The 14,867-nt window shown below is 43.4% G+C and overlaps 1 protein-coding gene across 1 annotated transcript; it reads right to left on the bottom strand.

Moving 5' to 3' along the window:
* Positions 1-288: 288 nt before the first annotated feature.
* LOC147222099 (uncharacterized) lies at positions 289-3,503 on the bottom strand. The gene is given in 2 exon segments (XM_086168931.1): positions 289-1,796; positions 1,798-3,503. Coding segments are annotated over 2 exon segments (3,171 nt in total). The 3' UTR covers positions 289-331.
* Positions 3,504-14,867: the final 11,364 nt, after the last annotated feature.

Below are 14,867 nucleotides of genomic sequence, written 5' to 3'. Positions count from 1 at the left end.
TAATCAGTTGTACTGAAGTGACTGTCTTAAGATATCAACTTTTGCCATTTTGTTTTTACTGGGACAGGGATCCAGACATTTTTTCTGGAATTGCAGGAACAATGTTTTCACTGCAAACAGCAAAATTGAGAGTCCATGTCACTTTGGATCCCAAGACAATTCAAAGTTTTCGAACTAGCAACTGTGTAAATACATCTACTGATGCACCTGGACACATCCTCAGTGATGTTCCTGGGATCATCGGGTGTTTCGGGTCTTTCAACATCATACACCCTCATCCAGGTGACCCAGCCAGGGCTGATCAGGCCCCGACTTGTGTCCAGTTGGCACGCTAGCTACCATGATTCCATGGCTCTCCTCTCTTGAGCCACAGCCATCTTGAGGCCCTCTCTGCCGCTTCGGTGGTATTGCGGATGGCTCTTCTCCTATGCTGCCCGACGATGCCCAGACAACCCAGAGCGCTGGCATAGGACCGGGCTGCAAATCCCCTGCAGCCCACTTCCACTGGAAGGCATTTTGCCCTCCATCCTGCTTGCTGGCACCCCCTGACCAGTCCTGTGTACTTGGAGAGCTTCCTCTCAAAAGCCTCTTCCAGGCGGTCTTCCCACGGGACGGTCAACTCCAACATTATCACTTGCTTGGTGGCCTCTGATACAAGGACAATGTCAGGACGGAGGGTGGTGCTTGCAATATGGCTAGGGAACTTAAGCTGTTTTCCAAGGTCCACCATCAGCTGCCAGTCTCTTGCAGATGTCAGGAAGCCTGCTGGTGTTCTTCTAGCTGTGGCTGCCTGCTCCCCAGCCCTGACAAAGCCAATGGAGTTCTTGGCAGGGCGGAACTGCTTTGCCCAAACCAACCCTGTGCTGAGTGCCTCAGCGATGGTCTTCAGGACTTGGTCATGCCTCCATCGGTAGCGCCCTTCTCCTAACGCTGCGGTGCAGCAGCTTAGGAAGTGTTCTAAGGTGCCTCTCTTAGAACACAATGGGCAGGCTGGCGACTCCGCTAAGCCCCAAGTATGCAGGTTCGATGGACTGGGCAGCACATCATACACTGCCTGGACAAGAAATTTGATGCGATGGGGCTCAGCTTTCCAGATCTCCGTCCAGGTAACTTTCCTCTCAAGCGCATCTTCCCATCTTGTCCAGGCACCCTGCTGTCTCATGCCCATCGCCTTGCACGATCTTGATTCCTCCACAGCTGCTCTCACCTCCTCTTGGACCAGGCGCCTCCTCTCCTTCCCCCTGGTGTTCATTTGGGGGGTTGGGAAGGATCCTAGGCCAGCTCGGCCCCGTGTGATGACTCCCACCAGAGTCCTATGGCGCAGCCTCGCTTCAGCTGTTTCTACAGCCTCTTCTGCCTTCCACTTCCTGCCTGTCCTTACCTGGACTCCAGCATTAGCCACCTTCGGATCGCTGGAATCCCTGTACAGCACCACCTCTCTGGCTTTGGCTACCTTGAACTCCTCCTCCAAGGACTTGAAGGGCAGCTGCAGCTTGTTGTTGTGCCCATAGAGAGCAATGCTGCTCAGGCTCTTTGGTAACCCCAGCCATCTCCGGAGGTGGCTACTGACTTTCCTCTCCAGGGTTTCTACTGTGGAGAGTGGGACGGCATAGATGAGGAGCGGCCACAGGATCCTGGGGAGGATGCCGTGCTGGTAGACCCAAGCCTTGAATTTTCCAGGTAGACCGGACTTGTCCACAGACTTCAACCAGACATCCAGCTCAGCGCAAGCTGTCTTTATGGATGCTGCATCTTTGAGAGAGCTGTCAAACATCTTGCCCAGGCTCTTGACTGGCCTCTGAGATCGTGGGGATAGCTGCACCTGCTATGTTGAAGCGGAACTTGTCTTCTACCTTCCCTTTCCTGAGCACCATCGACCTGGATTTGGCAGGTTTGAAGCTCATCCGGGCCCACACCATCATCTTCTCCAGCCCCTTCAGAATCCACCGACATCCCGGAACTGATTCTGTGGTAACTGTTAGGTCATCCATAAATGCCCTAATGGGTGGCTGTCGTTGTCCAGAGCTCATCAGGGGTCCTCTGCACTCTGGCTCAGCAGACTTGGTGAGCATATTCATGGCCAGGGAGAATAGCGTCACAGAGATAGTACACCCTGTGATGATGCCAATCTCCACCTTGTGCCAGCTGGATGAAATTGCTCCTGAAGAAACCCTCATGCTGAAGTTGTTGTAGTAGTCAGCGATGAGGTCTCTACATCTGCTCGGCACATGATGCTTTGCCAGAGTGAGCTGGACCAGCCTATGGGGTATGGAGCCGAATGCATTGGCCAGGTCGAGCCATAACACTGACAAATTGCCCCTCAGCTCTCTAGCCTCCCGGATTAGCTGTGTCACCACCCCTGTGTGCTCCACATAGCCTGGCATTCCTGACACGCCACCTTTCTGTACTGATGTGTCGATGTAGGTGTTTCTAGCCAGGTATGAGCCCAATCTCTTGGCGATAGTGCTGAAAAAGATCTTCGATTCCACGCAAAGGAGGGAAATGATGCGGAACTGATCAAGGCGGGTGGAGCCTTCTTCCTTCGGAATCCATACTCCTTCGGCCCATCGCCATTGCTCTGGTATCCTTCCCTTTCTCCGGAAGACTCTCAGGATTTTCCACAGACGCATAAGCAGTTTGGGACAGTTCTTGTACACTTTGTACGAAGTGCCGCTTGGTCCTGGAGCAGAGCATGCTCTGGCTTTATGGACAACCTCCTTGATTTCCATTAGCCTCAGCTCCGACATGTCAAACTGCACCTCTGGCTCAGGGGGATCAATGAGGATGTCGCGGTCTCCCAGCTCCATTTCTCTTCTGGGGTCGCCGAACATCTGTGAGAGGTCTCGATCGATGTCTTCCCTTGAAGAGGTAAGTTTTCCACTGTGTTTCTGGCCTAGCAGGTCTTTTGTGAACTTGAAAGGGTTCTCGATAAAGGCCGTTCGTTTACGAGCCCTCTCACGTCGCCGCCTCCGATGACACTCTGCTCGGCGCAGGACCCTTATCCTCTTCCGGTGGATGGCCATCAATTGGGTTAGGCCCGATCGCTCCTCCTCTCCTGCCTCCTTATACTGGCACTTCAGCGCTCTCATCTCACTTCTGATGAGGTGGATCTGTTCTGCTCTGTGGTTCCTTGCGTAGGATGCTCCCGAGCTTTTCTTCTGCTCTTCGCCAAACCGTTCCACCGCTATGCCGACAATGATTGCTGTCATGGCATGCAGCTTTCGCTCTGCCTCTCCTTTTGACGCAGTCTCCAGGATTTGGTCCACGTCATCGTCGAACTGCTTCCACAGTGAAGTCATGGTAGCTGCTGGCCACTTGATCCGCCTCCGCTCTGAATTGATGCTCGAGGAGCGCAAGGGCAATGCTTGGAGGTTCCAAGCACTGTGGGGTGACTCCGGGCCAGGCCCCTCCTGCGTCTCACCAGGTGAAACACCTGTGCGTTGCGTTGCTCCTGCTCCCCCCAAGCACTTCTTCTTTGCTTGGTGGATCTTCAAGCCGTGCATGTATTATTAAACCAGATGTGATATTTTGCTTGTCAGTATTCGAAGTTTGACAGCAATAAAAAAGGTAGGTATTTTGATTTGTAACATGTACAGCAAGTGCCGAAGGTCAAATATAACTCAGGCCTGGATCCTCTCCAAATATGGATCCTTGTGCTTGCTTCAGAAAAAAAAGGTTTAATGAAAATTATTAGCAAGTTGATGAATAATCCTTCTCAATCACTTTCAGAAGTAATAATATAAAAATGAAGTTGACCTACCCAAAGGCATTTCCAAATCAATTGTTGTATTATTCTTAACCTTTCTACACTGAAAATGCAGAACTTGAATCTTGCATGTCAAAAACGGATTAAGCAAAAACTGTTAAATTCATAATATTGTGATCTGAAAAGCACAAGCGAAATATCTTAGGATCTTTTATTTTTTGTTATTTGTTTAGTCAAAATATTTCATGATTTAAGCACTTAGTTTCAATTTTCACTGTGAATTGCTGCAATGCTGTCTTGAAAGATCAGCAAACTTCAGTCATACATTTTACTGCCATTTAATGCTATCGTTTGTCTTAAAAAGCTTTACATTGATGGATTTTGGAATGCAATACTTAAAAATGTTACCTAATAATTTGCATTCTGCTTGAGGTCAGTTTGATGATGCAGCCTCCCTGAGGTAGCCTCGGGGGGGCATGGGCCAGTGTCTCTGAGCCGATCCCAAGCCTGGATAAATGAAGAGGTTTGGGTCAGGAGAGGCATCTGGTGTAAAACCTTTGCCAAAACCAAACATGCAAATCAGTCATGATAACCAGATCACACCGGATCGGTCCTTTATATCAAAGAAAGAGAGGAGGAGGGTGTGTTCGGAAGCAGGGAGAACAGAAAAGGCAACAGTCTGGGACTGAGTGCTGGGACTTTGAATATTGGGACTATTACAAGAAAAGGTAGAGGGATGGTTGATATGATGCAGAGAAGGAGGGTGGATACAATGTGTGTCCAGTAGACCAAGTGGAAAGGAAGTAAGGCTAGAAGCTTAGAAGCAGGCTTTAAATTGTACTATCATGGTACTGACAAGACAAGAAATTGAGTAGAAGTTATCTTGAAGAAGGAGTTTGTTAAAAACGTTCCTGAGGTGAAAAGAATGTCAGATAGACTTATGAGTCTGAAATTGGAAATTGAAGGTGTGATGCTCAATGTTGATAGTGGCCATGCACCCCAGGTGGGATGTGAGTTTGAGGAGAAGGAGAAGTTCTGGAATGATGTAGATGAAGAGATGCAGTAAATCTTTCCTTTTAAACCTGCAAACGGATTTAAGTCAATTTTACATACATTGTGTATAATCCCGTCCTATTCAATATATCTGAACACCAGACACCAGCGTTAAAGAATTCCAAAGTTATTTACAACTTGTGCCATAAAGCTTTACCTTGGTGAGGTAAACACTTTTAAACCTGCAGCTAGATTTGAGTGTATTTGAAATATATTATGTATATTCAAGTCCCTTTCAACATATTTTAGAACCAGATACAAGCTTTAAAGAATTCTAAAGGTATTTACAACTTCTGCCATAATGCTTCAGTTTGGTGAGATAAACACTTTTTGACCACATGACCATAACTTTTAAACGTGAGACTGGATTTGAGTGAAGTTGATATATGTTGTGCAGAATAATGTCCTATTCAACAAATTTCAGCACCAGACATGAGCTTTCAAGAATTCTAAAGGTTTTTCAAAGTTCTGCCATTAAGCTTCAACTTGGTGAGAAAAAAAAACTTTTTGACCACATGCCTATATTTCTTCAATCTACTGCTGGATTTGAGTGATTTTGACATATCTTGTGTAGAATCATGTTCAATTCAACATATCCCATTACTGAAAATCAAATTAGAATAAATCCAAAGTTATTAACCACCCCTGCCATAAAGCTTCAACTTAGAAAGAAAAACAGGTTTTCCCCACATAGCTATAACTTTTAAAGCTGTGGCTGTATTTGAGTGATTTTGACATATGGTGTGTATAATCACATCCTATTCAAAATATTTCAGCTCCAGACAGAAGCTTTAAAGAATTCAAAAGTTAATGACAACTTGTGCCATAAAGCTTCAACTAAGTGAAATAAACAATGTTGAATGGGACATGATTCTGCACAATATATGTCAAAATCACTCAAATCCAGCCACGGGTTTAAAAGATATAGCCATTTGGTCAAAAAGTGCTATCTCACTGAATTGAAGCATTTATGGAACAAATTGTAAATAACTTATGATTTATTTCAAGCCTGTGTCTGTTGCTGAAATATGTTGAATGGGACATGATTCTGCACAATATATGTCAAAATCACTTAAATCCAGCCGCATCTTTGAAGAAATTTTCCATGTGGTCAAAAAGTGCCGATATCAGAAAGTTGAGGCATTTATGGTACAAATTGTAAATAACTTATGAATTATTTTAAGCCTGTGTCTGCTGCTGAAATATGTTGAATAGGACATGATTCTGCACAACATATGTCAAAATCACTTAAATCCAGCCACTGGTTTAAAAGATATAGCCATGTTGTGAAAAAATGCTTATCTCAACAAGTTGAAGCATTTATGTTACAAATTGTAAAAAACTTATGAATTATTTTAAGCCTGTGTCTGCTGCTGAAATATGTTGAATAGGACACGATTCTGCACAATATATGTCAAGATCACTCAAATGCAGCCACAGGTTTAAAAGATGTAGCAACAGGGACAAAAAATGCTTTTCTCACCAAGTTGAAGCACTTATGTTACAAATTGTAAAACAATTACAAAATCCTTCAAGCTGCTTGTTGCTGCTTAAATATGTTAAATGGGACATGATTCTGCACAATATATGTCAATATCACTGAAATCCAGCCACTGATTTGAAAGATATCGCCATGCTGTCAAAAAGTGCCTGTCACGAGGCGCGGGGACAGACTCGGGAAGGGAACCACACGCCGGAGCAGGAATCTGGATTGAAGCGCTTTATTGAGTAGAATGGCAGGTAGGGTGTCACTGGTAAGCCCCTGGCCCCAAGACAGAGTTGCACAGGGCTGGGTCTCACCAGGACGGGCCCCAGGCGGGTTGAGGGCAGGGCAGGGCAGGGCAGGGCAGGGCAGGGCAGGGCAGGGCAGGGCAGGGCAGGGCGGGGCGGGGCGGGGCGGGGCGGGGCGGGGCCTTGGACAGGGTTGGGGTCTGGTCATGACAGGGGCCCGCAGTGGTCTGTGACATCCACAGTCCCCCGGCACCAGGCAGAGCGTGCCGCTACCCTTTATAGGGCTCTTGATTAGCGGCAGCTGCTGCAGCTGGCGCCGATTGCGAATTAATCCCAGCCGTGTCTCCTCTCGGCTGTCGAGAGGAGATCCTGACAGTGCTGATCTCACCGAGTTGAAGTATTTATGTTGCAAAATGAAAAATCTTATGCATTCCTTCAAACTGCTTGTTGCTGCTGAAATATGTTGAATGGGACATGATTCTTCACAATATATGTCAAAATCACTGATATTCAGCCACTGGTTTAAAAGATATAGCCATGTGGTCAAAAAGTGCTTATCTCACTGAGTTGAAGCATTTATGTATAGGTATGTAAAAAAACTCATGAATTCCCTTCAAGCTGGTGGTTGCTGCTGAAATATGTTGAATGGGACATGATTTGCACATTTTATGTCAGCATGCAGCCTCAGGGCGGCACTGGTCCGTGTTTCTCCATGCCTGCCTTGGGGGGGCACGGAGCAGTGTCTGGAGTTATCTTGAAGGAGGAGTTCGTAAGGAATGTCCTAGAGGTGAAAAGAATGTCAGATAGACTTATGAGTCTGAAATTGGAAATTGAAAGTGTGATGTTCAATGTTCTTAGTGGCTATGCCCCGCAGGTGGGATGTGAATCTGAAGAATAACTTATAAGAGCGGAGGTAGGAGCACGCAGGTAGACTACATCTTGTATTGACGAGGTAACCTGAAAGAGATCAGTGACTGCAAAGTAGTTGTAGGTGAGAGTGTAGCCAGACAGCATAGGATGGTGATTTGTAGGATGACTCTGGTGACAAGGAAGATGAAGAGGACAAAGGCAGAGCAGAGGACAAAGTGGTGGAAGCTGAAAAGGGAGGAGTGTTGCATGGCTTTCAGGGAGGAGTTGAGAAATGGTCTGGGTGGTCAGGGTGAGCTTCCAGATGATTGGACAACAACAGCTAGTGTTATTAGGGAGACAGGTAGAAGAGTACTTGGTGTGTCATCTGGAAGGAAAGTAGATAAGGAGACTTGGTGGTGGAATGAGGAAGTGCAGGAGTATATACAGAGAAAGCGGTTAGCGAAGAAGAAGTGGGATACTGAGAGGACTGAAGAGAACAGACAGGAGTTCAGGGAGATGCGGCGAAAGGTAAAGATAGAGGTATCAAAGGCAAAACAAAGGGCTTATGATTACTTGTATGCTCGGTTGGATAGTAAGGAGGGCGAGAATGATTTATACAGGTTGGCAAAACAGAGAGATAAAGATGGAAAGGATGTACAACAGGTCCGGGTGATTGAGGACAGAGAGGGGAATGTATTGACAGATGCTAGAAGAGTGATGGGAAGATGGAGAAAGTACTTTGAAGAGCTGATGAATGTGGAAAATGAAAGAGAGGCAAGGGTATAAGAGGTGACTATTGTAGACCACAAAGTAGCAAAAATTAGTAAAAGTGAAGTGAGGAAGGCATTGAAGAGGATGAAGAGTGGAAAAGCAGTTGGTCCTGATGATATACCTGTGGAGGTGTGGAAGTGTCTAGGAGAGGCAGCGGTAGATTTCCTGACTAGATTATTCAACAGGATCTTAGAGAGTGAGAAGATGCCTGAAGAATGGAGACAAAGTGTAATGGTGCCTATTTTTAAGAATAAAGGGGATGTGCAGAATTGTGGAAACTATAGAGGGATTAAGTTGATGAGCCATACAATGAAGTTATGGGAAGGAGTAGTGGAAACTAGACTGAGAGCAGAAGTCAGCATTTGTGAACAGCAGTATGGCTTCATGCCTAGAAAGAGTACTACAGATGCAGTATTTGCATTGAGAATGCAAATAGAAAAGTACAGAGAAGGCCAGAGGGAGTTGCATTGCGTTTTTGTAGACCTAGAAAAAGCATATGACAGGGTGCCAAGAGAGGAGCTCTGGTATTGTATGAGGAAGTCTGGAGTGGCAGAGAAGTATGTTAGACTGGTGCAGGACATGTATGCTAGCTGTGCGACACTGGTACGGTGTGCTGTAGGGGTAACCGAGAAGTTCAGGGTGGAGGTGGGACTCCATCAGGGATCAGCTCTGAGCCCCTTCTTGTTCCCAATGGTGATGGACAGGCTGACAGATGAGGTTAGATAGGAATCCCCATGGACCATGATGTTTGCAGATGACATTGTGATCTGTAGTGAGAGCAGAAAACAGGTAGAGGAAAATTTAGAGAAGTGGAGGTATGCTCTGGAAAGGAGAGGAATGAAAGTTAGTCGCAGCAAGACAGAATATATGTGTGTGAATGAGAGGAACTCGGGTAGAGCGGTGAGGCTACAGGGAGTGGAGATCAAGAAGCTGGAGGATTTCAGGTACTTGGGGTCAACGGTCCAGAGCAACGGAGAGTGGGGAAAAGAGGTGAAGGGACGGGTTCAAGCAGGTTGGAATGGGTGGAGAAAAGTGTCAGGGGTACTATGTGATAGAAGACTTTCAGCCAGAATAAAAGGAAAGGTGTACAAGACAGTGGTGAGAACAGCGATGATGTATGGACTAGAAACTGTTACAATGACCAAAAGACAGCAGGCAGAACTAGAGGTTGCAGCGATGAAGATGTTGAGGTTCTCTTTGGGAGTGACCAGGATGGATAGGATCAGGAATGAGTCTATCAGAGGGACGGCACATGTTCGATGTTTTGGAGAGAAGGTCAGAGAAGCCAGACTAAGATGGTTCGGTCATGTACAGAGAAGAGATAGTGAATATATTGGTAGACGGATGCTGGAATTGGAGCTGCCAGGCAAGAGGTCTCGAGGAAGACCAAAGAGAAGATTTATGGACGTAGTGAGAGAGGATATGAAGGTAGTTGGTGTGAGAGAGGAAGTTACTGAGAATAGGGTTAGATGGAGAAAGTTGACTCGCTGTGGCGACCCCTGACGGAAAAGCCGAAAGAAGAAGAAGATATGTCAATATCACTGAAATACAGCTGCTTGTTTAAAAGATATAGCCATGTAGTCAAAATGAGCATATATCATCGAGTTGATGCATTTATGTATTTAAGTTACAAACTGTAAAACACTTATAAAATTCTTCAAGCTGCTAGTTGCTGTTGAAATATGTTGAATGAGAAGGGATTCTGCACAATATATGTCAAAATCACTGAAATACAGCAGCTGGTTTAAAAGATATAGCCACGTAGTCAAAAAGTGCTTATCTTACCGATTTGAAGCATTTATGTATTTAAGTTACAAATTGTAAGACACTTATAAAATCTTTCAAGCAACTTGTTGCTGCTGAAATATGTTGAAAGGGACATGATTCTGCACAGTATATGTCAATATCACTGAATTCCACCCTCTGGTTTTAAAGATATAGCCATGTGGTCAAAAAGTGCTTATCTCAATGAGTTGAAGCATTTAAGTTATAAATTGTAAAACATTTATAATATCCTTCAAGCTGCTTGTTGAGGCTTAAATATGTTGAATGGGACATGATTCTGCACAGTATATGTCAAAATCACTGAAATCCTCCGACTGCTACTAAAGATATAGCCATGTGGTTAAAAAGTGCATATCTAACGGAGTTGAAGCAATTAAGTTCCAAATCGTAAAAGACTTATAAAATCCTTCAAGGTGTTATTGCTGATGAAAAGTGTTGAATGGGATATGATTCTGCACAATATATGTCAAAATTACTGAAATCCACCCACATGTTTGAAAGATATTGCCATGTGGTCAAGAAGTGCATATATCACCGAGTTGAAGTATTTATGTATTTAAGTTACAAATTGTAAAACACTTATAAAATTCTTCAAGCTGCTTGTTGCTGCTGAAATATGTTGAAAGGGACATGATTCTGCAAAGTATATGTCAATATCACTGTAATACAGCTACTGGTCTAAAAGATATAGCCATGTGGTCGAAAAGTGCTTATCTCACCGAGTTGAAAAATGTATGTTATAAATTAAAAAATACTTATTCCTGCCTTCAAGCTGCTTGGTGCTGCTGAAATATGTTGAATGGGACATGATATCGCACAATATATGTCAAAATCACTGAAATCCACCCACAGGTTTAAAAGATAAAGCCAAGTCGTCAAAAAATCCTGATCTCAATGAGTTGAAGCATTTATGTTACAGGTGTAAAACACTTATTCCTGCATTCAAGCTGCCTGTTGCTGCTGACATATGTTGAATGGGATATGATTCTGCACAATATATGTCCATGTCACTGAAATTCACCCACAAGTTTGAAAGATATTGCCATGTGGTCAAAAAGTGCTTACCTCAATCAGTTGAAGCATTCAAGTTACAAATTGTAAAACACTGATAAAATTCTTCAAGCGACTTGGTGAGGCTGAAATATGTTGAATGGGACATGATTCTGCAAAATATGTGTCAAAATCACTGAAATACACCTGCTGGTTTAAAAGATATAGCCATGTAGTCAAAAATTGCTTATTTCACCGAGTTGAAGCATTTATGTATTTAAGTTACAAATTGAAAAACACTTATAAAATTCTTCAAGCTGCTTGTTGCTGCTGAAATATGTTGAAAGGGACATGATTCTGCACAATATATGTCAATTTCACTGTAATACAGCTACTAGTCTAAAAGATGTGATTCAGTGCAAGGTGCTTGTTGAGGATGAAATATGTTGAATGGGACATGATTCTGCATAACATATATCAAAATCACAGAAATCCAGCCACCAGTTAAAAAGATAAAGCCAAGTTGTCAAAAAATCCTTATCTCAATGAGTTGAAGCATTTATGTTACAGTTGTAAAAAACTTATTCCTGCTTTTAATCTGCTTGTTGCTGTTGAAATATGTTGAATTGGACAAGATTCTGCACAATATATGTCAAAATCACTGAAATCCACCCACAGGTTTGAAAGATATTGCCATGTGGTCAAAAAGTGATAATCTCAATGAGTTGAAGCATTCAAGTTAAAAATTGTAAAACAATTATAAAATTCTTCAAGCTGCTTGTTGAGGCTGAAATATATTGAATGGGACATGATTCTGCACAATATATGTCAATATCACTGAAATACAGCTGCTGGTTTAAAAGATATAGTCATGTTGACAAAAAGTGCTTATCTCACCGAGTTGAAGCATTTATGTATTTAAGTTACAAATAGTAAAACACTTATAAAATTCTTCAAGCTGCTTGTTGCTGCTGAAATATGTTGAATGGGACATGATTCTGCACAGTATATGTCAATATTACTGAAATACAGCGAGTGGTCCAAAAGATATAGCCATGTGGTCGAAAAGTGCTTATCTCACCGAGTTGAAAAATTTATGTCATAAATTAAAAAAAAACTTATACCTGCCTTCAAGCTGCTTGTTGCTGCTGAAATATGTTGAATGGGACATGATTTTTCACAATGTATGTCAAAATCACTGAAATCCACCCACTGGTTTAAAAGATAAAGCCAAGTCGTCAAAAAATCCTTATCTCAATGAGTTGAAGCATTTATGTTACAGGTGTAAAAAATTTATTCCTGCATTCAAGCTGCCTGTTGCTGCTGACATATGTTGAATGGGATATGATTCTGCACAATATATGTCCATGTCAAAATCACTGAAATACAGCTGCTGGTTTAAAATATATAGCCATGTAGTCAAAAATTGCTTATTTTACCGAGTTGAAGCATTTATGTATTTAAGTTACTAATTGTAAAACATTTATAATATCCTTCAAGCTGCTTGTTGCTGCTGAAATATGTTGAATGGGACATGATTCTACTCAATATGTGTCAAAATCACTGAAATCCTCCGACTGCTATGAAAGATATAGCCATTTGGTTCAAAAGTGCTTATCTAACGGAGTTGAAGCATTTAAGTTCCAAATAGTAAAACTTATAAAATCCTTCAAGGTGCTTGTTGCTGATGAAAAGTGTTGAATGGGATATGATTCTGCACAATATATGTCAAAATCACTGAAATGCACCCACATGTTTGAAAGATATTGCCTCGTGGTCAAAAAGTGCTTATCTCAATGAGTTGAAGCATTCAAGTTACAAATTGTAAAACACTGATAAAATGCATCAAGCTGATTGTTGAGGCTGAAATATGTTGAATGGGACATGATTCCTCACAATATATGTCAAAATCACTGTAATACAGCTACAAGTTCAAAAGATATAGCCATTCGTTCAAAAAGTGCTTATCTAACCGAGTTGAAGCGTTTTTGATTCGGAGTGGAAATAACTAATGAATTTCATCAAGCTGGTTTCCGCTGTTGAAATATGTTGTTTAGGACATGATTCTGCACAATATATGTCAAATTCAATGTAATTCTTCCATAAGTTCAAAAGATATAGCCATTCGTTTAAAAAGTGCTTAACTCACCGAGTTCAAGCGTTTTTGATTCGCAGTGGAAATAACTAATGAATTTCATCAAGCTGGTTTCTGCTGTTGAAATATGTTGTTAAGGACATAATTCTGCACAATATATGTCAAATTCAGTGTAATCCAGCAACAAGTTCAAAAGATATAGCCATGCATTAAAAAACTGCTTATCTCACGAAGTTGAAGCGTTTTTGATTCGGAGTGGAAATAACTAATGAATTTCATCAAGCTGGTTTCTGCTGTTGAAATATGTTGTTTAGGACATTATTCTGCACAATATATGTCAAATTCAGTGTAATCAAGCCACAAGTTCAAAACATATAGCCATGCATTCAAAAACTGCTTATCTCACTAAGTTGAAGCATTTTTGATTTGGAGTGGAAATAACTAATGAATATCATCAAGCAGGTTTCTGCTGTTGAAATATGTTGTTTAGGACATGATTCTGCACAATATATGTCAAATTCAATGTAATTCTTCCACAAGTTCAAAAGATATAGCCATGCATTTAAAACTGCTTATCTGACTAAGTTGAAGCATTTTTGATTCGGAGTGGAAATAACTAATGAATTTCATCAAGCTAGTTTCTGCTGTTGAAATATGTTGTTAAGGACATAATTCTGCACAATATATGTCAAATTCAGTGTAATCCAGCCACAAGTTCAAAACATATAGCCATCCGTTCAAAAAGTGCTTATCTCACCAAGTTGAAGCGTTTTTGATTTGGAGTGGAAATTACTAAATAATTTCATCAAGCAGGTTTCTGCTGTTGAAATATGTTGTTTAGGACATGATTCTGCACAATATATGTCAAATTCAGTGTAATCCTGCCAGAAGTTCAAAACATATAGATTTGGCTTGGCCTTCCCAGGTGCTTCAGCAGGATTGGGCTCTACAGCAAAGGGATGCTACACCTGCCCATCTCCAGTCTGGCAGAGGCGTACAAGTGTGCCAAAGTCAGATTGGAGATGATGCTATTGGGTTTAAGCGACCCATTCATAGCCCAAGCACCCCCCATCCTGGCAACTGGGAGGAAGTGGACCCCGCTGGCTGCAACTGAACAGGCAAAGGCAGTCCTCAGACACAGCGACATTGTGGGCCGGGTTCAGGAGGGGAGGAGTGGACTTGGGCTTGGGGCCAGTACACTAGCCTGGAGCAAGGCCAATCCAGCCCAGAGACGCAAGCTGGTGGTCCAGGAAGTTCGCCGGGAGGAGGAAGCAGGAAGGCGTGCACAAGCTGTGTCACAGGCGAAGCAGGGGCAGTGGATGACATGGGAGGGAGTCGAGAAGCGGAAGATCTCCTGGAAAGATCTGTGGGAGATGGAGGCCTTCAGGGCGAGCTTTACCATCAGGGCAGCCTATGATGTCCTGCCTTCTCCTGCTAATCTAAACCAGTGGTATGGCGAAGACCCTACATGCCCTCTATGCTCTAGCCCAGCGACACTGAAGCACATCTTAGTGGGATGCAAGACCAGCCTCTCCCAAGGCCGTTATACCTGGCGACACAACCAGGTATTAAGATGTCTTGCAGCGGTGCTGGAAACTCGCCGGACGAGCGTAAACGCCCTTCCTCCTCCGTCATCCCGTTGGCACACAACTCCATTCGTGCGGGAGGGGCAAGCCAACCTCCCCCCCACGAGAACTGACCTTGGGCCACTGGCCAGTGCACGGGACTGGAAGCTGCTAGCGGACCTGGACAAGAGACTTTGCTTCCCAGCTGAGATCGCATCCACCAACCTGCGACCAGACCTCGTTCTGTGGTCATCCTCTCTCAGGCTCGTCTACATCATAGAGCTCACGGTGCCCTGGGAGGGTGCAGTGGAGGAGGCCTATG

Source organism: Fistularia commersonii, chromosome 21 (genome assembly GCF_037954325.1).
Source record: "Fistularia commersonii isolate RoL2024-O1a breed Wild chromosome 21, RoL_Fcom_v1.0, whole genome shotgun sequence".
Classification (NCBI taxonomy): Eukaryota; Metazoa; Chordata; class Actinopteri; order Syngnathiformes; family Fistulariidae; genus Fistularia; species Fistularia commersonii.
Note: the sequence above shows the minus strand (reverse complement) of the source record. Positions and strands in the feature narration are given on the sequence as shown.